This window comes from Ciconia boyciana, chromosome 4, assembly GCF_034638445.1.
Source record: "Ciconia boyciana chromosome 4, ASM3463844v1, whole genome shotgun sequence".
NCBI classification, from domain to species: domain Eukaryota; kingdom Metazoa; phylum Chordata; class Aves; order Ciconiiformes; family Ciconiidae; genus Ciconia; species Ciconia boyciana.
The window spans coordinates 43789918-43812903 of record NC_132937.1 but is presented as its reverse complement, the minus strand read 5'-3'; the positions used below and the strand labels follow the sequence as shown (position 1 = coordinate 43812903).

At 38.2% G+C, this 22986-nt stretch overlaps 1 protein-coding gene across 3 annotated transcripts in view; it reads left to right on the top strand.

Annotated features, from left to right (window-relative positions):
* IQGAP2 (IQ motif containing GTPase activating protein 2) overlaps window positions 1-20975 on the top strand; it is a 131050-nt gene extending 110075 nt beyond the window's left edge. For all 3 annotated transcript variants that reach the window (XM_072859713.1, XM_072859712.1, XM_072859711.1), the window contains 14 exons: window positions 722-885; window positions 1529-1753; window positions 2356-2496; window positions 2838-2922; window positions 4546-4778; window positions 6952-7084; window positions 10353-10455; window positions 11364-11505; window positions 14901-14988; window positions 15855-16067; window positions 17428-17588; window positions 18442-18585; window positions 19512-19620; window positions 20098-20975. In XM_072859713.1, coding sequence (XP_072715814.1) covers window positions 722-885; window positions 1529-1753; window positions 2356-2496; window positions 2838-2922; window positions 4546-4778; window positions 6952-7084; window positions 10353-10455; window positions 11364-11505; window positions 14901-14988; window positions 15855-16067; window positions 17428-17588; window positions 18442-18585; window positions 19512-19620; window positions 20098-20211 — 2055 coding nt within the window. In that variant the 3' untranslated portion in view covers window positions 20212-20975. The remainder of the gene's footprint in view (window positions 1-721; window positions 886-1528; window positions 1754-2355; window positions 2497-2837; window positions 2923-4545; window positions 4779-6951; window positions 7085-10352; window positions 10456-11363; window positions 11506-14900; window positions 14989-15854; window positions 16068-17427; window positions 17589-18441; window positions 18586-19511; window positions 19621-20097) is intronic.
* Window positions 20976-22986: the final 2011 nt, after the last annotated feature.

Genomic DNA, 22986 nt, shown 5'->3' with positions numbered 1-22986 from the left:
TTTGTTTTAGTGATTGTTGTAGTGATTATGAAAAGATTTCCAAAGTAGTATGCAGTCTGCAGCAAATACTATGATCAACTTCTACTATTTCCTGTAATTCAGAAAATCCTTGCTGTCTTTAAATAGTGCAAGATATATAGCTTTGTTTTTCTTGAGAATAACTTCAGTCCATACTGAAGACAAAGAGAAATGTTTTCCTCCAGATATCTTTTTGTCCATGTAAATTACTGTCACTATTACTGTGCATTGTATGTGGTGGAAAGGAAGTTGTCTGCTATACAGCTGACAGCATATAATGTATCTGTTCTTGTGCTCTTTTTATCTCATCTCACTAAAGTTTTTCTAGAAGAATTTTATATCTTCCCAGGGTAGATGACCTCTAATACTTAAGTGGGCATGTAGTATGCAATGTCTTCCTGGTAGATAGCCATTGTCATTTGGTAAATTGTCATCGGATATATAGACCTGATGCACAGCAGTACTGTTCGGAGACTACAAATAAAATCCTTACTGGTGCTGCTCACAGATATGTAATTGTGCAGTATTCAGTGTTTCTTATACATTAGGATTTGGAAAAAAGTAAAGCCAGTGTGGAAAAGTGACGTATATGGGAATCAACATAAATGGTTTTGGAGTTAATGGAAATGTAGAGAGAGCTGCTACCCAAGTGGGGGTAGTCTGTCCTGGACAATAGTATTTAAGTAATTTGTTTATTTTGTAGACTAATCCCACGTATCTGGCAAAGCTGATTTTCCAGATGCCACAAAACAAATCAACCAAGTTTATGGATACGGTCATCTTCACTCTCTACAACTATGCCTCCAATCAACGAGAAGAATATCTGCTTCTCAAACTCTTCAAAACTGCTCTAGAAGAGGAGATAAAGTATGTGCACTCACAAGAAGAATTCAGTTAATTTGTGTTGCAGACAGTTCAATGAATACTTCATACCTAAAAGAATTTGATGGTTAATCTTTAAACTGCTGTAAAATTGTATACATATTTTTGTCACTAGAGAAATTTGTTTTCTGGGTAACTTATTCGTTAACTCAAGCTATTTCCAATTCAGAAAAAAATATTTCTATGGTGGACAATATTTTTGTATGAAAAAATTGCTAGAAAAAAATAGACACCAGGGTTTCTTGCTTTTGTGCTTGAGTATTTAAGGATGGAGAAAGTCTTTTCTTTCTCCATGTAAATGCATTTTCTGTAAGTGGAGAGCGGTGGCTTAGCCTGAAACAATAAAATCTTATTTTATGCCCTTAACAGGTATTTGCTGAACAGGTATTTGGCCTGAATCAGGTATATATTAGCTGCCATTAACTATGCTATGTTCCAGGGACATTATTATAACACATAGAATTCAGGTAGTAGTTTCTATAATCTTGTTTTATATGAATGCCTAAGAAATAGGCTGTATAAACACGTTTCAACATAGAAATAGGATAATTTTTAAAAGGTCAGTTTTGAAAACATGGATAACTGCATACATAAGTCAGATCTGAGAACTATTCTGTTCTTGATACAGCTCTAAGGTAGACCAGATACAGGATATCGTTACTGGAAACCCCACCGTCATTAAGATGGTCGTCAGCTTCAATCGAGGTGCTCGTGGACAGAATACTCTGCGTCAGCTCCTGGCCCCAGTGGTGAAGGAGATCATGGAGGACAAGTCCCTCATAATCAACACTAGTCCTGTGGATGTGTATAAGTCATGGGTAAACCAGCTAGAAATGCAGACCGGTGAGGCCAGGTGAGTGAGGAAGGTGGACATATTTGTACCATTTAAATACTTGAGGGATCCTTCAGTTCTGTTCTCCCTTTCCTTCTCTGACAAATTGCACTTGTGGCCATGCATACCTTCCCCATCTTTCTGCAGCACGAGAGTTTTTGGGGAGACATGCTTGAAAAACAGGTACTTTAACCTGCTCTGAACAACAAAGGGATCACTTTCCTGGTCATGAACTTCACCAGTCAATTACTTAATCTTTACAAGTGTAGTAGACTATGCCATGGAAGAATTTATAGGCTTTTTCCCAGGTTTTGTAACAGCATGTTAGTAGTGTCCCAGGCTTTTGAGGAGCTATACTGGGACCGGGATGTGGAGATGCATGCCCTAAATTAGGATTCCCCTTTTGTAATTAAGGGAAGGTACGTGATGGTATGTGCACCCCCACTAAAAGTGGCCCCTTCCAAAAAAAGGAAGCTAATGCATCTGAGACTTTTGTTACTTAGCCAACTTAACGGTTATCTGTCTGATGTTTTTTCCTGTTCACTGGTGGCCCTTATGAAGCAAAAAAAATTATTTTATTCTCAAATATGTTTAGCCTGGTTTAATATGTGTTTGCTTTGCAGCAAATTACCATATGATGTAACCACAGAACAAGCATTAACACACACAGAAGTGGTCAATAAACTGGAATCATCAATTCAGAGTTTGCGAGCAGTAACTGACAAAGTTCTCACGTCCATATTCTCTTCTCTCAATATGATGCCGTAAGTGCTGAGTTAGGACTCTCCAAGCTGCAGTTCATGTGCACAGTGAGGTTTCACTTGAAACTCAGCGATGGGGATCCTTTCAAATTACATGGCTTGTGATACGTGCCTCTCGAATGACTTCCCCAGTAGAGGGAGTGGTTTCTCTACTTCTCTGGTTCTGCTTTAGCAGCCTCGTGAATGTCTCCTGTACTTGAAACATTTTCTATTTTCTATTATCATCTCATTTTGTGTTTTAAGTGGCTGGGGGAAAAGCCAATAACTTGGCTGACTAGAATGATTGTTTTGTGTTTTGTCTAAGTCTTTCCAATATTTTTCCTTTTAATCTGTTCTACATGTAGTTATGGAATGAGATATATAGCCAAAGTTCTGAAGAGCTCGCTCCATGAGAAATTCCCAGATGCAACAGAAGATGAACTATTAAAGGTAGACTTCTGAGAGCAAACTTCCAGCAGCTTGTTCCTTTAATACCAAAGGGGATTTTTATTGACACTAAGCATTCTGAGGAACTGAGAACACCAGTATTTACTGAAGGAATTTGGCACTTCTTGGATTGCAAAGGGGTGGTGGAAGGGGAGGAGAAGGGAACTCTGTTGCCACAGCCTAGCTATCTTAACTGGGTGCTCAGCAATTCTTATGAAAGACAGTGCTCAACCTGGTTTGGATAGTAACTGTTCTTAGAAGGTTGGAGTTTATCTAAATCATCTTGGGTTTTGGTTTTGTACTATCGTCCTTACCACCAGCAATCCTTTAATGGAGAACACTGTGGCTTTCATTCCCCCCCCCACGCCCAAGTTGTTAGACATATTACAAAACAATGTATTAAAAAGAATTGCATTAACATTGTAATTTCAATACAATGAGGAAGGGTTTTAAAAAGGACTTGCAAGTAGATCATTACATTACACTTAAGATACTTGTAAAAGTTGTAGGAACGATGTTTGTACAGACTGAAAAGTAAAGTGTGAGTGATAAGCATGGTACCGGCACACTGGCCATCGCTAACCTACCACAGCCACGATGCCTCTTCAGAGGGCTTAGGGGAATTGCTCCATGAGCCTTCCAGCCAGCTGAGAGACTGACAGCTCTCTCAAACTAGAACTATCTGCACCTCAGTAAGGATGCTTTCATTAGTGTTTAATGAAATGGTTCTAAAATTACAAGGTATTCATTTCAACAGGACTTCCCCATTAGTTTTCATAAAGATACTGTTCAGTGTTTAAAAAAAAAAAAAGTATCCTGGTGCCTAAAGGACTTCAAACTCCTCAGCTGAAAAATTAATTCTGCTTTTGTGTGTTTTAACAATGCATTGGAAATCCTTGCAAGCAGCATTTATGGGGTACTTCTGCCTATCACTCCGGCAATACAGATTAAGGCATTGCTCAACCTATGATAAAAAATAAGTAGCAAATGGAGCATAAGGCACCCAACTGAGAGCCTTTAAATGTGTAAGTTGGAAGTTCTGCAGGCGACTACACATAAGCTGAGGCAAATTACAGAAAGAAAATTCCTGCCTGATTCTGAGATCAGGAATGATTTGAAGCCACTGGCTGCACAATACAAGTTACTGTAACATCGTTACAGAAATTGCAGTTTGAAAAATCTGTTCTCTAGTCTTTTAGGGCTGCATGCAGCCCTCATGAGAAACAACGGGTCCCTTGTCAATGAATGCATTAAATGCTGGCAGATATCCAAAGCACTTCAGAGAATAAGCCTCTGGAGCTGAAGCTTGCAAAATCTAGAAGAAAGAGGAGTTGTATTTGTCTTTGTATTCAGCTCAATGCCTTGCATTAGCTGACCTGAAGCCAGCACCAAATTGAAATGTGGTTGTAAAAGGCCATAACTGATGTTCACAGAGGTGTTGTAAGAGGCATATCTTATAAAAGACCACAAGCTCTTTCAGTTAGCCATATAAGTAACACGTATGTCTTGGGGGTTCTTCTAGCACTGGTTCCTATGGTCTAATTCAGAAGTAGAAATGATTGATCGTGTTTTGTAAAATATAATGACTGTAGGCAAAGGGAAGATCTCTTAATTTTTTTCTTATAGATTGTCGGCAACCTCCTGTACTATCGCTACATGAACCCTGCCATTGTCGCTCCTGATGGTTTTGATATAATTGATATGACAGCCGGGGGCCAGATACACCCTGACCAGAGGAGGAACCTAGGTTGCGTGGCAAAAGTCCTTCAGCACGCTGCTTCTAACAAACTCTTTGAAGGAGAGAGCGAACATCTGTCATCTATGAACACTTACCTCTCGCAGACATACCAGAAGTTCAGGTATGCAAAGCCCTCACACATACCTACACAGTAAGAGCTCTCCTCTAGGATGAGTAAGGCAGGTGGACTCCTCGTTTATAGGAATTCCCTGCTCAGCGTTAAAAATGAGTGACCTGCCACAGAGATATCCTCACTGCTGAGGAAGCTGAAGCAGGAGTAACAGGCTGTATTTCTGCTTGAGCATTGCTTTGAGAACTGATCATCTCTGCTGGCTTGATTGCAGGAAGGCTTCCTTACTGCAAACACAGACTGTGAGAGCAGTGTGGGGCGATTCATTATCCAGCAGAAATAATGTGTTCTTTGGGTCAGGAGGACAGCTGAATGTTTTGTCTGAGGAAAAAACTTATTGGTCAGGAAAAAGTTGCAGGTTTTGCTTTTATTCTTTCATCTTTGCCAAGAGATTCCACGCAGATTTTATTCTTTCATCTTGCACAGTCACAGGAAATTACATGTTTTGCTACACTCTGAGACACAAGTTGTTTGGGATTATTGCCCATCTTTTTGGGTGGTTGCTATTATTAGCTTGAAGTGTCGTTGAGTCTTGCGACAAACCCACTTTCAGAACTTGTCTTTAGTGTCTGCCCTTCGTGAAAGCAAATGCACTGTTCATATAAAGGGTTTCCTTGAGACATCAGCCATGAACACAAAGATACTTAAATTTAGTCATTCTGTTTATTGAAGTATTTAAGGGCATGACACAAACATGAAGAAACAATAGGGTAGAAAGTGTTATAGCAAGAATAACAAATGCTAATGAAAGACCCTACTCCAGCTGGCCCTTTGATCGCTACAAAAGGAAGAATCCCTCTCCTCATTAAGCTAATTTTATACAAAACTGAGTCTCTGTGTGACTGTGCTCTATACTTTAACTAAACCCTCCTTAGAGACAAGTGGTGGCTGCTCTCAGCTGCCAGTTCCCCTTGTACTCACCCAGCAACTGTAATTGCAATATTAGCTATGTTAAAAGCTACCGGCCCTGCCTAGATCTTTTACTGTGAGTTTATGAACTTGTGCAGGAATTTTGTCCAAACCCTTCTTAAGCCTTTGAGATCATCTGCCTCCACAACATCCTCCTGTAGCAATATTCAGAAGTTTGCCACCTGTTGGTTAAAACAGTGCTTCCTTTCATTTATTTGAAATTAGTATTTTTCTGCTAGTTTCATTGCAAATCCACTTGTCTCATTACTGTGGGATTTGATGAACGAATTCTGCACCCATCTCAAGCAACACCACTGTGATTTTGTACAACTTGATCATATCCCTCAGCTTTTCCTCTCCAAACTGAGGAATCCCAGCTCCTCTCCCCTTTTTTTTTTTTTCCTAATACCAACTTTAAAGGTCTCCTGAGCCTGAAGCATGCATCATCCTCAACAGCACGGGGCTGGCACAGTGAAGGCAGATCAGCTCCTGCAGCATCCTTGTAGGCCTCATCTAAAACAGTTTCTCCCAGCTACTCCAACTCGGGTCCTCTCACTTTGGAAAACAAAATGGTCCTCTGATGGGAGGATCTTGCTGTTTCTTGGTTGTCTGTGCACATCCCTGAAGCTGCCAGTGGCTTGAAGAGATGCCCTTTGTCATCTTGGGAAGCAGGTCTCAGCTCTCCATGTATGTGCTAATCATGTCAAAGTAAAGCTTCAACCATACTTTGCATTTTTTCCTCTCAAGATTCTTGCATTTATAAACAATACCACATTTTCTGTCATTTCGAGCAGCTCAATGTCTTAGCAACAGCACTTTAAACATTTGTAGGCCAAGTGGTAATTTTGTGCAGCTATGTCAAATAATTCCTTGTTGGCACACTTCATACTACAAAGTATCTTCATAAAATCAGAGGGTCTTTCTGTGGAAATCCTTTCCTAACTTCTAGAGCATTAAATACAGACTTCTCTAAGAGTTTAAAATTTACCAAGTTATCACTCCTTGTTGAATAAGGAGAAAAAAAATTACCTTTAAAACAATCTTCCACCCGCTGTCCAGGAAAGATGGAACGCTTCATTTGTACTGATGTGTAAATGTGTTGCCTCCAAAAGGTTCCTTCAAACACTAAGTGTAGATTGCAGCTAATAAGAGAAATAGAATGGATGTCAAAGACTTGATTGTGGTTTTTCTATGAAGGCTAACTAAAGTGAGTTTCTAGGAGACAATTATTGAAGTCTTTCTCATTTTCTCTTAGGAATTTTTTTCAAGCAGCATGTGATGTTCCTGAACCAGAAGAGAAATTCAATATTGATGAATACTCTGACATGGTGACCCTTAGCAAACCTGTCATATATATCTCCATTGAAGAAATTATCAATACCCATTCAGTAAGTCAATGAAAATATACTAGTCAACAGACTAAAGTGTATAGATTGTGAAATACTTGCAAAAAAACAGTCTCTAGGGAAGGCTTAGGGTGGGCTCATTCTTCATTTTGAAACTATTTCTTCAGTTCATCTCTGAAATGGTCTGGAATTGAGTATTAGATTGCAATTTTCCTAGAAAACTGCTTCCATGTAAAAGCTTTGTCCTGGTTTTGGCTGGAGATAGAATTAATTTTCTTCCTAGTAGCTGGTATAGTGCTGTGTTTTGGATTTAGGATAAGAATAATGTTGATAACACACTGATGGTTTAGTTGTTGCTGAGCAGTGCTTACACTAAGTCAAGGACTTTTCAGCTTCTCGTACTGCCCTGCCAGTGAGGAGGCTGGGGGTGCACAAGAAGCTGCGATTGGACACAGCCAGGACAGCTGACCCAAACTGGCCAAAGGGATATTCTGTACTATATGATGTCATGCTGAACAAAAAAACTTAGGGGAGTTGGCCAGGGGGGGTGCGGCCGCTGCTGGGGAACGGGCTGGGCAGCAGTTAGTGGGTGGTGAGGAATTGCATTGTGCATCACTTGTTTTGTACATTCTTTTAAATTATTATTATTTTCCCTTCCTTTTCTGTCCTATTAAATTGCTTTTATCTCAGCCCATGAGTTTTACCTTTTTTCTGATTTTTCTCCCCCACCTCACTAGGGGGGAGCGAGCGAATGGCTGTATGGTGTTTAGCTGCCTGACAGGTTAAACTACGACAAGCATCATCTTGAATAACAATTAGAATATAACATTTTCTGATGGGAGGGAGGAACATTTTTGTTCTCATCTAGTGTGACGTTTCTAACTTATTTATACTTACAAATACTTTCCTGTCTTGGCTAAGAAACTGACACCAATTTGAAGAAGCTCCTTTGATTCTGGGAATAGAGGAAAATTCAGTGTATTTTGTGACTCTGGTATTCTGTCATATGTTTTGTTGGAAGCAGATGCAAACGTCTGATTCAGAAGGACTTAAGCTGTGGCATCCTGCCAGTTCTTTATCGTGGGTAAAGAACAGATTAACCACAGTCTGTAGTATGACTCATTAGGGTGTAAGTTAAATGTCATGACCATGTGGTCATGGTCCTCCTAAAGCTGGGATATTACTATCTGTTTCCTGGCTTGCAAATTTTCCCCTGCCCCCCACTCCCCCTCATCCCCCCCCAAAAAAACCCAACACCCCCCACCAAAAACCCTACAAAGAACCTCCCACAAATATTGTCAGATACACTATGGAAAAGGTAGAATACCCAGCTCCCAGTACACCACATTACAAGTTAGCTTTATTCAAGTGAAAACTAATAGCCTAGTCTGCTAAAAACGTATTTGCTGGATTGTCTTTGTGTCTATTCTTTCTTCTAATTTTTTAAGACATAGACCTATGCCTACATATTTATGATCAGCGATTACATTTAAACACTAATCGTGGTCAAATATTCCTTTTAGTGGGTCTGTTGCATGTCAAATATGTTATTTGATCCTAATGTCACAAAGTATTACTACGCAATTTTATATTAGCTGGTAAAATACTCTACAAAATATGAAGTAATTTAATGAAAGCAAATTCCCAAACAAAGGAGGTCAAGGAGATGGTCTTTTTTGATAACATGACCCTCTGCACTTGCCTCTCTAGAGGAAGCAAGCAATTAGGTCTGAAGACTGTACACTATCTGCATATTTAGCAGGTTATCCTCCTTCTCCTGTGCCACCTCTTCCACCAAACCTTCTCTGAGAGCCTGAGCCTTCATCTGAGTTGTCTTCTTCCACTGCATGTTCCCTGCAAGTGTAAACTAAACTTTCCACTCTGGTCATACAGCTCCAAAAAAAATCAGTTTAAATAACAGGAGATGCATAAACATTTTGTCTGTTGTCATGTGTAGCTTGGCTTCAGAAAAAGCTCTCAAATCTGCCCTGTCATCATCTCCCATGGCACTTGCCTACTCTTAATTTTCATTGCACACCTCTGTAGGATGTAGCTGGAATGAGGGATCTGTTGCATTCATCAGCTTTGGTTTTTGGTGCTTCCCTATGTATCTCTTGCCTTCGCCCCAAAGAATTTGTCCTGTAAATGTCTTTTTCATTCTGTGTTTGTATAGTCTCAAGCATGGTTGAGTTTTAGTCAGTACACATAGCGTTTCTCAGCAGTTCTCACAGTATCATAGTCAACATTACATACAGTGTGGGGTAGCTGCTGCATGTAAGAGAGAAACTTGGTTTAACCAGGTTAATAGTTATGGGCTTATAATGCTCACTTCTGTCTTGTAAGTACATCTGAAATGCCTTTCTTTTCTGGACATAAGCTTTTTAGCTGTCAGTAAGTTTCTAGTAACCAGTAACTTTTGACTGACTATAACTTGCGGTGTTTAAAATACTTATAATCCTGGAATTTTTGCCTATTGTGCATGCTTTCATGTAGCTAAATTTCAGTGAAGCTTGGTGACATTATGTCTTTCCATCAGTTCTCAAGTAAGGAATATAATTTCTATGGGGAATGGACTGTTGAATCTAGCGGTCACTAATGCTGCTGGCTTTATCTAACTCAGCATGAGGTTACTTTTCTCATGGATAGTGAGAGCCTGTTTTTAAGAAAATGTTGCTGCCCTGTTCATACCCTTTATTAACTTGGCTTACCAGTATATTTGTGGCTTAAAGTTTTGAGAATGTGCCCAGCTGCAATGGAAGTTATTGTGAATATGTTCACAGATCTCCTGCAGCTTCAAAGTCTATTAGAAATTGTGCAGCCCGTGCTGCATAGCTGGTTTCTCACTTACAAAATATAGTCATTTCTGAAAGGTATCACTGATGCTATTGTAAGCTACTGGAACAGATACACAGAAAATAGGTATCTTTCTGTGGACCACCAACCCTGTCTTCATTCCTTTGTGTGCTTAGTTCAGGATGCAGCATGGAAATGCTCTCTGCTAGGGATTATCGCTCTTTACTCTGTGACACTTTGTTAGTCCTAAAGGCAGATCTTAAACTTCTGCTCAGCTGTGATGTTCAGCACTCCAGAGATGATTGCCAGAGGAGCATGGCAAGCCGTCTTACAGCAAGAGCAATTCTAAATTCACAGTTCAGAACTGAGCATGCTTCCCCCCTTGGGTCCTCCATAATCCTGATCACACTAGGTCTGTGTTTTTTCAGCATTTAGTCTCTAGATTTATTTACAAGTATAAAGACACTGGGAATGTTTTTTCTGATGGGATGATGACTTCATTTACACTTGTTTATAGCTACTATTAGAACACCAGGATGCCATTGCCAGTGAGCCGAATGACCTGCTGAACGAATTGCTGGAAGGGCTGGGACCTGTTCCTGATGTAGAGTCTTTCCTTGGTATGCTGTTCTTTGTCTTTATGGTTAACTTCACTCTAGGGGCAGAATTAAATGGGGGCTTGATTTAAATACCCTCATGTGTCTCATAGTGACAGCTTCTTCATTTACTGTAAAATTATTTTCTGAACACTTTTTGTAACATCGCTCCTTATAGTTGAACCTTCTTCTAACTGCAATATTCACTCTAAATATTAATGGCATGATTCAAAATCCAAACATTAATAATGTTTCAAGCGGAATGATCCAGTTGTGCTCAAATTGCAGGTAGAAAACAAGTGATTTTTAATAACCTGATTTTAAGATTTGCCAGTGTTGGCTAGAAACTTACAAAAAGTGCACAGAGAATTCTTAAAACAGCCATTTTTTATTTTGACACTTAATTATCCAAATAAAAGTGAAGTTTTTAAAATTATGCAATTTATTAGAGAGTTATAAGGAATACATGTGACTGATATTTAATTTGCCTTAATTGTAGTAAGATGTGAACTGTTTCAGAAGTAGCTAGGATGTCATGGATAATACCAGCTTCCAAGTGAATAGCCTGTTAACATAGCTGCTACTCTTTTTCATTTTTTACTATCACTGCATGTTAGGACAAAGGATGTTAAATTGTTTGTATTCTTCTTTGAGAAGAAGACATGCGAGTTTCTTGCATATCAGTAGCTTGAAAAGAAAGAATTGGTGGTGTTTCCAAAATATTCTACTGGGCTTATAAATAGCTGGCTTATGGTTTTGATTGTTCAATGGAGAAAAAAAAAAAGACTGCTTCTAAACGGTAGGAATGGCTGTGCTATTTAATAAACTTAATATTTCTGATGATTCACAGTGGTTTATCTAGGTTCCTGTTCGCTTTATGCATTGAATCACGGGAAAGTTATCAAACTTGGAGTAAAAACGTTTCTTTACAGGGGAAGGAGCTGTTGATCCCAATGACCCCAACAAGGAAAGCACGCTCAATCAACTTGCAAAAACTGAGATTTCACTGTCTCTAACAAGCAAATATGAGTTACGAGAAGGTGAAGATCAGGATCTCAAAAGCCTGATGATAAAGTAAGTTTTGCTCAAAAACCTATATTCTGGTGATGCTTTTTGTTTGGTGGTTTGTTTTTTTAAAATAAGTTGCTTCCACCCTGCTGCCCTGCCTAAGTGCATTTTTGAGATACTGAGTGGACTAAGTCTTCAAAAGCCAGTTTGTGTTCAGTCCTACTCAATCTTTTGCAAAAGTCAGAGAAACTGTCAATTCTTCCAGAAAGCTTACAGAAAGATAAATACAGTGCCACTTCTGTTTTGGACCATGACTGGATCACTATCTAACCTCGTAAGTGCTTTTCCATGAAGTTGTAAAAGCATTCTGCTTTAAAACACCACAGCCTTGGGAAAGCAGAGATGAAAAGCTGCCTGGCCTTGTAAGGGATGGACAGTATCACACCATCCTCTCCTCCCCCTCAAAGGAAAACGTTTCCCTGACGTACTGCCATCAGACATTTGAACAGGATACGACTGTCACTTCAGCAGGAATAGTGCATGCTTTTATCCAGGGAAAGAAAATTATGTTTACTCTATTTGGTGAGAAAATTAAGAAACGGCTACTGGGATACCCTGGGATACAGGCTACTTTATAGTCAAAAATATTTTTATAAAAGCACTTAGTATCAAATTATTGGCACCTCTCTTTTTTGAATTTATTTCAAGCTGTCCAGAATAAGGATTGGCTTATTTAAGATCTTGGCGCTTCCTGAACAAGGGGGAGAATGGGATGCTGCTCTCCTCTATTACTATGCTTATTTTTACCCCACAAGTGTGAAGGTTAGAAGTTCACTTTAAAAGGAAATACAGCATAAGGATTTTACTCCTTTGCAAGCACTAGGGGTATAGATACAGGCTGTAATTCAACTCTAATCTGTTAGTATTTTTTTCTTCCAAATCAAAAATCACTAAACTGAACTTATGAGGTAATATGTGAAGTTTCACTTCTGAAGAAAGTTCGTGCCTATAAAACTGTACTATAGGTCTGTAGTAAGTGGTGCAATTTATATAAAGCCATAAATGCCTGTTTAATGTCTGGAAAAAAATCTAATTTTAAGGGCAAGAAAACTGTAACTATTTATCCTAAAAGGAAGAGGAGTTTTTCCACTGTAATTGTACATATTTGATCTGAAGCTTAAACAAGAAAACACTGAGGTTTTTTTCTGTAACTTGTTATCAAATATAATTTGAGATCTAAAGTAAAGGGACTGCAATGGCAATGTCAAATAAAAAATGTGTTAGTCACTTGGTATTCCAGAGACCAAGGCTCTAGAGCTGTTCCCAGGCTGGTTTTATAATGAGGATATGCCTGCTGCTGTCCCTTAAAAAAAAAAAAAAAGTAAACATTGTGCTTCCTGTCCTTTTTTCCTCTGTGTAGGAGTAAAATGCTACCCCTTAATGGAATCCCTAAAAATATGCAAAATCAAGGCCAAAAGAAATGTCTTTATTTCCACATAGTGTAGAGGATTCTTTTGAAACAATAGCATGAGAATTAACAAAAGAATTTAACTTCTCCCTTGCATAAGTGCTTTCAAGTAATATTTCTCACATTTTGAGGAAATTTAGTAAATAATCTCATGGAATAATAATTAGCAATCCGTGTTAAATTGCAGCAATATCAAAAGTTAAAATACTTACGCTACCTTTTACACAAGAGATATGTAAATACAGATGCTTAGCTTTCCTACCTTAGCTGTAGAGAAGTTTTTTGCTGTGCCTGTGAAATGTTAGGCACCTGGCTAAAATTCAAGTCACAGCTGATTCACTGAATGTTCCTTGTTTCTCTGCAAGTGATGTGCCTCTTCTATAGAAATACTGATATATTTGCTTTTTAAATGGTTTTGTTAAGGCTTCTGTGAAGAACCCTAAGATTTGCTGGTACCCCTATCCAGAGGACTGTATGCAAGGTGCTTGGTCTGCATGGTCTGAGTGCACAGGTGCCACATGCCAAGTGGCAGGTGAAGGGGGAGGCATCCAGGCCCAAGTGGGGTGTTTCTGGAAAACAGAGCTGAGCAGGTTTGGTACGTGGGGAGAGGAAGTGGAAATAAGCCTCGTGTCTTATTGGCCATACCAGCGCTTGTTTCTAAGGCAGTGCATAAAACAATAACATCGTCCCACATACATTAATGTAGACCGCGGTCTACAAAGACTGACAAAGGTTGTGTCAGGCAAAGAAAGCCAGTAATGTGTTGATGTAGCCCAAATGAACCAACTTTAGGAAAGCTTTCTAGCTTTGTTTTGGGTTTTTTTTCCTGGCAAACTGGAGCGGATTCCAAGAGAGTTTGTGAAGGAAAAATACATTTAACAGCAGTCCTTCAGAAGATGTTGAACGTGCTAGTGCAGTTAACAGCAGCTCTGGATGAGCAAACTAGCTTCCAGGAGGTTTAGCAGGTTGCCTTCTAACATGGAAGGAGCAGTGCTTCAGGTCTGCCTGTGCTGTCAGTCATTCCTGCCTTGCTGCCCCCTCCATGGAAGCTTGGATCATACGCAAATATTCAGTAGTTTTGGATGTTGCCTGTATATGAGTAAAACTTTTGTCCCATTTCATCGCATTTTTTGAGAACTTCTAGTCCTAAAAACACCACCAAAAACCCCAGCTTTATGTAGGTAAACTATCATTTTAAACTGAGTCGTGAGGTTTTATCACAGAAGCCTTAATCATATTTAGACACTTTTCTGGGAAATTTAAGCTGCATCTTCAAGTTTCTGTTAAATTTTAAGAATAATGAGATATATCTCATTCGTAACTGTCTCCTCTAAATTAACAGAATTCTGTAGCAGGATGTTCTTGCAAGCATTATGGATGAAGAGGCAGCAGGAATGAGATACATTCTTACCAAAAAAAGAACTGGTATACATATCAGAGTGTAGCAGCTTCCCTTTTTTTAGCAAGGAAATGCTCCTTGTCCATTGCTGCTACTAGAGAAACATCTGCCCTTAAGTGGTGTGCATAAATGCACTGCAGCGGATGTAAAATTCCTTCAGAAGTTCAGCAGTTTTGAGTGCATTTGCACTTGTTCAGTAAATATGACCCTTAATGGAACCATGCATTGCTCAGGCTTTGCAAACATTACATTCCTATCTGCTGTTTTGTCATGATCATAATTAAAATCTACATGTGAGTTGTTGCTTGGATTTTTATTATGTTAACAGTAACTGTTTTACTGTGCTAGTTGGTTAACTGTTTTCTAAAATAAAAGGGGGAAAAGTATGCATGTATTTCTTTATTCAGACCTGTGTAGAAGCCAGATGTTCAACATTATTAGTGGAAGCTCTGAAACATAAAAAGCTAGGAAACATAAACATTAACAAGTATCCATAATAAAGGGGGAGCTTGCTAGTTTTACTGTTGAAGAAATGAAATGCACAAGTGACCCAGTGACAACCGTTTTGTAATATCCATATATCCTTTTTAAAAGGACCAAAAGACTTATTGTGGATGTGATACGAACACAGCCAGGGGATACGCTCTTAGAAATACTAGAAACACCAGCCACTGCACAACAGGTAAGTGCCATACTGTGCCTGAATAGGGAAGAAAGTACATATTTTATTATAGCTATTCGAAAGCCTTAACCGATCTCTGACAGCGTTCTCCACCACTTTATAACAATGAAATCGTTGTTGCTAGTTTTAGACTATTCAGATCTAGAGCCTTCAAAATGTGAGACTTGCAAATTTTCTTTTACTTTTTGGTAACAGCTTCAGAGGAAAAGAAAAATTAAGTCTGGCTGTCAACTAGCACAACTAGAATAATATTTTTTCTTTACATTTTTTTAAACAGGGCCTTTTCCTCTCCTATGTTATGATATAATCAAATAGCCTGAGGTGAATCCTTCTGCTAGATTTATTTTTTCCCTCATGAACTTCAGTATCTTAACTCAAGTTCCCTGACACATAGTTTATTTGCTTAAGCAATACAAGCAAACATCTGCCTGGGGAACTACTGCTATCCTAGGTATGGGAATTGAGTGGGAAGAGCTCCCAGCTGAAGACTTCCCTGTAGACACTGACACACAAAGCTACATCTCAGTAACATGCACATTTTAGCTTACCTCAGGGTGTGCATATGTAGGGGGCACCTGTGAGATCTGGACAGTCTTCCCACAGCTAACTGAAGTCATTGAGTCGTCTGGCTGATTTTAGACATGTTTTGATTAATTGGAACACATGTCTAGGTGTTGATTAGTTACTTAAGGTATGCCAAAAGGCATAGTAAATGGAGCACTTTCAGACCATGTGGTAAGAGGATATAAATAAAGCCCGCACCTTGACTCTTGATAATCTCCTTTGAGAATTCATTGTACTTGAATACTTAACTGTTATTGTGAGATGGAAAATAACTGTTCTGGATTTCTTTTTTTTTAACCTAGGAATCTGAGCACTTGAAACTTGCAGAAAAACGTGCCATCTTAGATTCCAAAACTCCAGAGAAAATAAAGCACAGTCAGACTATTTTTGAAGATGGGCAGCTACCAATAGAACAAAAGAAAAGGAAAATTCAGAGAAATCTCCGGACATTGGAACAAGCAGGACTAGTGTCTTCAGCAACTAAGTACCAGGAAATTATAAATGAGATCGCTAAGGTAAATGGAACATGCTTCCCTGAATAATGATGGTTTTTAGGCATCTAGCCTAAATCCATTCCAGCCAGAGATGTACAATACACATTTTCCAGAGAATGCTACAGTAAGTTGCTGAAGTATCCACATAAGAAACAAATCATCTTTGCTGACAAAATGTGAAAGGCAGTACTCTCGTGCATAACTACCTGAACTGAATAACATACAACTGCAGACTTTGTTATCCAGATTTGATACTGATGCTGTTTTAACTTCTCCAGTACAATGTGTTTCAATATAGCTTTTTATGTTTTAAAAGAAATCAGTATTACCTGTCAGTGTTTCAATTAATAATTAATGTAGTCTTGGTAAGGTTTAAAGAGACTTAAAAAAACCCCAAAACATTCTCTGATTGGTATTAACACTGATCTGCAGTGGTTGGGCAGGACACAAGGAGAATAGTGGGCCAATGCAGTGCCCATCCTGGGGTTGATAAAGCACTGGGCCTGTCGTGTACAAACCAGCAAATCCTGTTCCAAATCCACACCCAATACTGGCTGTAAGAATCTTATTGTAGTGGATTTTCTTTACTCATGAGTAATACTGGATTATCTTTAATTACTCATAGCTCATGAGTTATTTACATATTATAAATATGTATTTTTAAAGTTGCAAATATATTTTAATATATAAATGAGTAAATAGCTCACGTGAGCTAAGTCTCTAATACAATTAAGTATGTCATGTTACACCTATTTTGAAGTGCCATTTTAAAGCCCTGCTCGATTCAGGTGTTTGTATCTGCTTCCACTTGAGACAAAACCATTCTACATATGTATTCAGTGCCCCATTCTTTTTAATTTCTTATTTATAAGCCTAGATGTTTTGTTTTGAGCCGTTAAGGTAATCTGAAGATTGGGATAAGCCTTAGGACTGGAAGTTGCTTTTATTTTACTTTCAACTACCTCAACTCAACCATTACCTTCAACCCAAGCTCTAGTTTAGTAGTAGCTAGTTCTTACCTAGCAGAAGCCTAAGCTCTCATTTCTTAGGCCTCTCACCAGAAACTAGCTGTGAGAAAAATTCCATTTATAGCATGAAGATGACGTCTTCCTTAAATTGTCTGTCATGCCCTGGAGACCATAGCAGAGTTCAAGATACCACCACTTGTATACATGAGTAGCAATGTGATTGTTGTCTTCCGTACAGTTGTGTAAACTGTAGTACTCGCTACTGGTACCATGCTTGTGAGAACTAACATGACAGTTCATGCTTTCTCCCAGTAATTATGTCAGGTTATGTAATTACAGATTTGAATAGTAATAAGCTGAGACTTTTTAAAATATCAAATTAATAAACCAATTACATTAATAAATTTATTTAGGATATCCGGAATCAAAGAAGATACAGACATCATCGAAAAGCTGAATTGGTGAAACTCCAGCAGACTTTGAATGCACTTAACTCCAAGACAGCATTTTATGAAGAACAAATTAATTATTACAACACCTATATAAAAACTTGTTTAGACAACTTAACAAGAAAGTGAGTTGAGTCGTCTTGTCTTTTAATATTTCAGTGTGTTTTATCAGGAGGGAGAGCAGGTGTTAATCTGTAGTTGAAACTTTTGATTCCAACAGATTGACAATCCATGGATTAAAAAGTCCATGGGAGTTGTCACTGTGACCTGAGTCAAAACCTGGAAAGTAAAGTCTTCCATTTACTTAAAGCTGCCTTACAGAAAGAGGCCTGAGATGTATATGTGTGTTCAATATATTTAATTGGTGCTACTTTGCAGATCCATTAGCATGCTTTGAAGTCATGTAGCTTTGGGAAGTAATTATTTATTTTCTTCCTTTGTTAAAAGGATTGGGTTTTGTCTTTAGAATGGAAAAGGGGGAAATAAATGCCTAAAGAATTTTACTCTTCAGGTATGATGCAGTTACTCGAGAGCAAGCCCCCCTGCCAATGCCACTGAAGTGTCAAAAAGAAAACATTTTACTGATATAAACAGGAGCTTTCACAGTCCATACCCAACTGATCCAAAAATGAACTCTAATGGTCAATCTTATTTAACACCTATGTTACTGTATGCTTACACATTGCTATTTTAAAGTGATGATTGTGGACCCTTTTGGATCAGGGTTGCATTTTACAGTAGAGTTTTAAAAAGTGCTAAAAAGTGTTGATTCAAAATCATTGCCAAAGTGTTTAGATTATTCACTGTGTGCTAAAAATCCCTTTAATTCTTAGATTTGTTTAGAATGTCAATTCTGTTCATTAATAGGAGTGCAAAAAGGCAAAAAGTGAAAGAAAGCTAAATATGGCTAGAAGAGTAACTGAAGTATAAAAGACCTGGTAGATAAATCAAAAGCCATTTTTCTTGTTCTCTTCCCAGAAATTCACGGAGGTCAATCAAACTAGATGGAAAAGAGGAGGTGAAGGGAAGCAGAAAACTGAAGCAGGCCTCATTAAAGTATACAGCTGCAAGACTGCATGAAAAAGGCGTCATCCTAGAAATTGAAGATCTTCAAACCAACCAGTAAGTATGGTATAAAACAATTCAGAGCATTTTCTAATCAATAGCTTCTTAAGGGGCCTGGCTTTTGTTAAAAGAAATCTTAGCAATTTCCTGTGCCACACCTAAAATTACCTCAGACTTCTACATTCGGAAGAATGATAAAGCCTAATTGTCAACATTCATTTTTTTTCCTTGTACCTTGCTATATGATTACCTTGGGAAAATATTTGAATAAGCTTATTTTGGCATTAGCTTAGACGGAGCCAGTACAAGTCCAAAAGCACACTCACTGCTAATGACTGCCTTGTTAAGCAGTTGTAGCAGTTATTTTTTTCATTTCCTGACCCATCACTTTCATATAACTGAGTAAACACCTGGTTTTCTGCACTTCCCTCACTATGGCAAGGTGAATGGATGTGGTGGTTTAACATCCCTTTTGTACCTATCCATTTTGAGGCCGCTGTAGTGAAAATCTTCCATCCTCTGCACCCTTCCATCTGTCTTCTGCATGGAAAAAAGTTTTCCAGGTTGCAGTTTTTTCCAAGTGGGTTCATCAGGCAGAGGAAGACACATGAGGCAAACTGAAACCAGAGAAGAGTGTGTACGGAGCTGCAAGGAGACACTAAGGCATGGCAAAACAAAAATCTGGCTGCCCTGTTCCTATCCTGTGGATGCTTGGTCATCTTTGTTACCTGAACTTCCCACAGCCCTTTTTTTTTTTTTTTCCCAATATAAAAGACTTGAGGGCTCTGTATTCCATGCTATATGTACACCACAAAGTCTCCAAGAAGACATTGCAGTAGGGATGCAGTGGTTCATTTGACACCATTTACACTGCTTACGGTCAAAGTTCTTTTGTGTTCTGCATGCTTTTTCCCCAAAGCTGTCTCTGAACTATATAAAACTGCACAGCATACATAATCAAGTACTCTTCTTTTTGTTTTGAGGTTTAAGAACGTCATGTTTGATATAACACCTGGAGAAGAAGTGGGTGACTTTGAAATCAAAGCAAAATTTTTGGGGGTTGAGATGGAAAAAGTGCAGCTCCATTTCCAGGTAGAGTTTGAATTTTGTTACTTTGCTATATAGTCGTCATTGCATTTCCTCTAAATATAAACTATTTCAGATTTTTATATGTATTCATGAACTATTCAATCAGCACAGAGCAGCAGATCGTGTGGAGAATAACTATATAACTTCCGCAGGATGCTGGGCACGGAGTTGGGTTAATGTTTATATTGGAGCAACTGCATGAAACCAAATGCCACATTAGCTCAGTGGCAAGCCGCAAATACCAAAAGAAAATGAAAATACACAGAAAACAGTATTTATTCTGGTTTACTGTTACTGTCTACAATTTGGGATCTAGAGGACATGTAATATTTTCTACACCTATCCAATAGTTGCTTGTAATTGTTTAAATTGTGAAGGACCTGGAGTTTGAGATGGTTATCACACAACAAAAATGACCCCATCTTGTTGCTGTAAGGTGTAGATTCAAACAGAGACTAATTATTTTATTTCTGATTACAGGATTTGCTTCAGATGCAGTATGAAGGTGTGGCTGTAATGAAAATGTTCGATAAAGCTAAAGTAAATGTGAATTTGCTCATATTCTTGTTGAATAAGAAGTTCTATGGAAAATGAGTGTCTTCAGATATCATGGACTGCATCCATCAGTGGGAATTCTATTCAGTATTCTTTTGCTTTTGATTTGTTTGAAGCTTGTTGTTGGACACTTTAACTTCAAAAAAACCTAAAACACCAAATGTTCAGAGGAATGTACACAGTGCCTTTTCAGCATCGATAATGAAACAGAAAAATAAGAAATAGATTAATTTAAACAGTTCCAGATTTCATTGGTGTTGGTACTTTCAAATCAAAATATTGCTTAGGACACTCAACTATTGTGGTTGTATGGATATTAAGGTAGGCAGAAATTGATTTTAGTTGAATACATAAACCTCTTCCTATTAAAACATTTTTAAATTACCTCAGATATATAATATAGTTCTTACTAGACTTTAAGTATTTACCAAAAGACATCCTAATTTGTTTCTAGGGGATAGCTCGGGCAAATATTTAGTTACATACTAAGCCTATTTTTCTGGCAGTTGTCAATGTAAAGCAAACTTATTGTGCAATTCAAAAAATTTTATAGGTAAAGTGACAATAACGTCTTACTGTACAAAAATATTTTTTCTGATTCATTCCTACTAAATGCACTACTGCCTCATGTAAAATGACATTTTCTACTTTCACAGCCTTTGGAGTGGCATTGGGGAAATCTGAATAGCTAACAGTTGTTCAGTTTGAAGTATTTGAATACGTAAATTGTGCCTGTCTGTCTTTTTTGTAAGAAAGTAAATGCAATAAAATCAGTATTTAGATTGTTTTTTTTTTAAATATTCTTTGGAGATTGTTCTATGTAAAATAAACATTACCTAATTAAACTGGCTTGGCTTCGAAATTTCATTTAAAAGAGTCATTAAAGCAGCAGTCCAGATGGTAGTGAAAGAACTTCTTTCAGTGCTTTTATAAAATTGAATCTAATTACATACACCCTTTGGGAAGGTTGCTCAGCAGTGAAGACTTTGTGGCCTTTATGCCATTGAACGTGATGACGATTTTGCTGATGAACTACCAATTATATCTACAGAGCAAAAGTGTGTACAGTAGGTAATGTGATAAATACATAAACCAAGATAAAACATTTCTTACTCCCACTTTCCTTGTGACAAACATTTTAAAAGATGGACAGCAAGGCATTCTGGAATGCATGGTAAAAGCAAATATTAAACAAGTATTAATTCTGAAGGTGGAATAAAACAGTGTAAAGTCAGTGGCACATATATAGACCACAAGTTTAGTTGGTATAGTGACCTGTGGTATTATACAAGCTGAAAAAATTATTACACTTACTAGAGATATTCATTTATGCATGGCATTAAATTTGAACACTTGACTACTTCAAAACAGCTAATATCCCTAATTAAAAGATAAACAGTTCCTACGTGCTTCTATTTTTCTTCTAGCTAGTTATAAGCCATTTTAACATGACATAAATGCTGCAGTATTAATACCATATTAATAAAATGGTTCACTTAAAATAGCTGGTTGGGAAGGTGAAAGCAGCACTTTACTTCCTAAGGAGAGAAGTGAATCTTACTTGAATATGAATTAAACTCATAATCTCATTTCCATTTTTATTTGTAACAGACTTGACTAATCCCTACATATTTTTAACAAATTCTAGCTGAGTAGGTAAGTCTGCGTAGGTGGGATGTTGATCCTAAGACCAGACCTTTGAGGTAATGTGTCAAAAGCCTGCAGTTCTGCTGGTGAGACATACTAGAGCCCCACAGCCTTTGTGGGGAGTAAGTCACTCCTGGATATGCTGTTTTGTGTAACGCACTTGACGGATCTAGTGACTCCTTAGTTCTAATGCGAACAGCATGTTCCTCAGTTATTTCCTGATGTACGCAAGCTCAGGAAAGCTTATTTGGTTCCCAGGTAATGACATGAATGAAAGGTACAGTCTGGGTGCTAGCATTCACCTTTCCCAATCATTTCTGGGGCTTCCTGCTCTTCTAGTGCACATCAAAGAGTAATTTCCATTTAATTTCTTTAAAGTCCTTTAGAAGCTTTTTTTCTTGATTAACTAGTTCAGTTTAGGGCCTTCTCACTGAACAAACAACAAACAGGACTGACCGCAATGACTCCTACCTAAATATAAGATTGACAGTAGTACCAAGTACCATGCAAAGGAGCAAAGTAATTCTGTACCAACCACTGCTGTCCTATGGTTCTGACAGCTACTAAATACAACAAAAAAGAAAGGCTTTTTGGAGGCTGCTGTAAGCTGCAATGTATGGTCTTCAACATTAGGTAGGACTTGATGAAACCAGTTTCATTCATGAAACACTCTTGTGGAAAGCCTTGCATTGCTGGTGGAAAACCTGAGGAAAAAGCCAGTACAGCTGAATAGAGCGTATGCATCAGTTGTCACCAAGGAGAAAATGCATCTTTCCTTGAAAGACTTGCCTGTCTCTCAACTCTGTCTTCCTTAACTGGTGGTAGTGAAAAGAAATTATAATAGCCAATGGTCTTAGTCTGTTAGCCCCGCAGTTTGCATTTTTCTACTGCAACTCTTAGTCTAGAGTTGACTAAGAGTGCTTGGCAGCTAACAGTTTATTTTGGAACTTATCCATTTTGATAGGGCTCTGAAGCTCCAAAACTATCTACAAAATTGCAGAACAACATCTTCCTTCTTTGGCCAAGTGGACAGAAACACCATCACAAGCAATAGCTTTGTTCTGTTTCACTTCATGCTTATATGCAAACCTTCTTCCTTAGCTGTCTTTTTAAAAAAGAACACAGGAGCAGCGCCACAAACTTCCCTCCAACAGCAAATCCAGACTG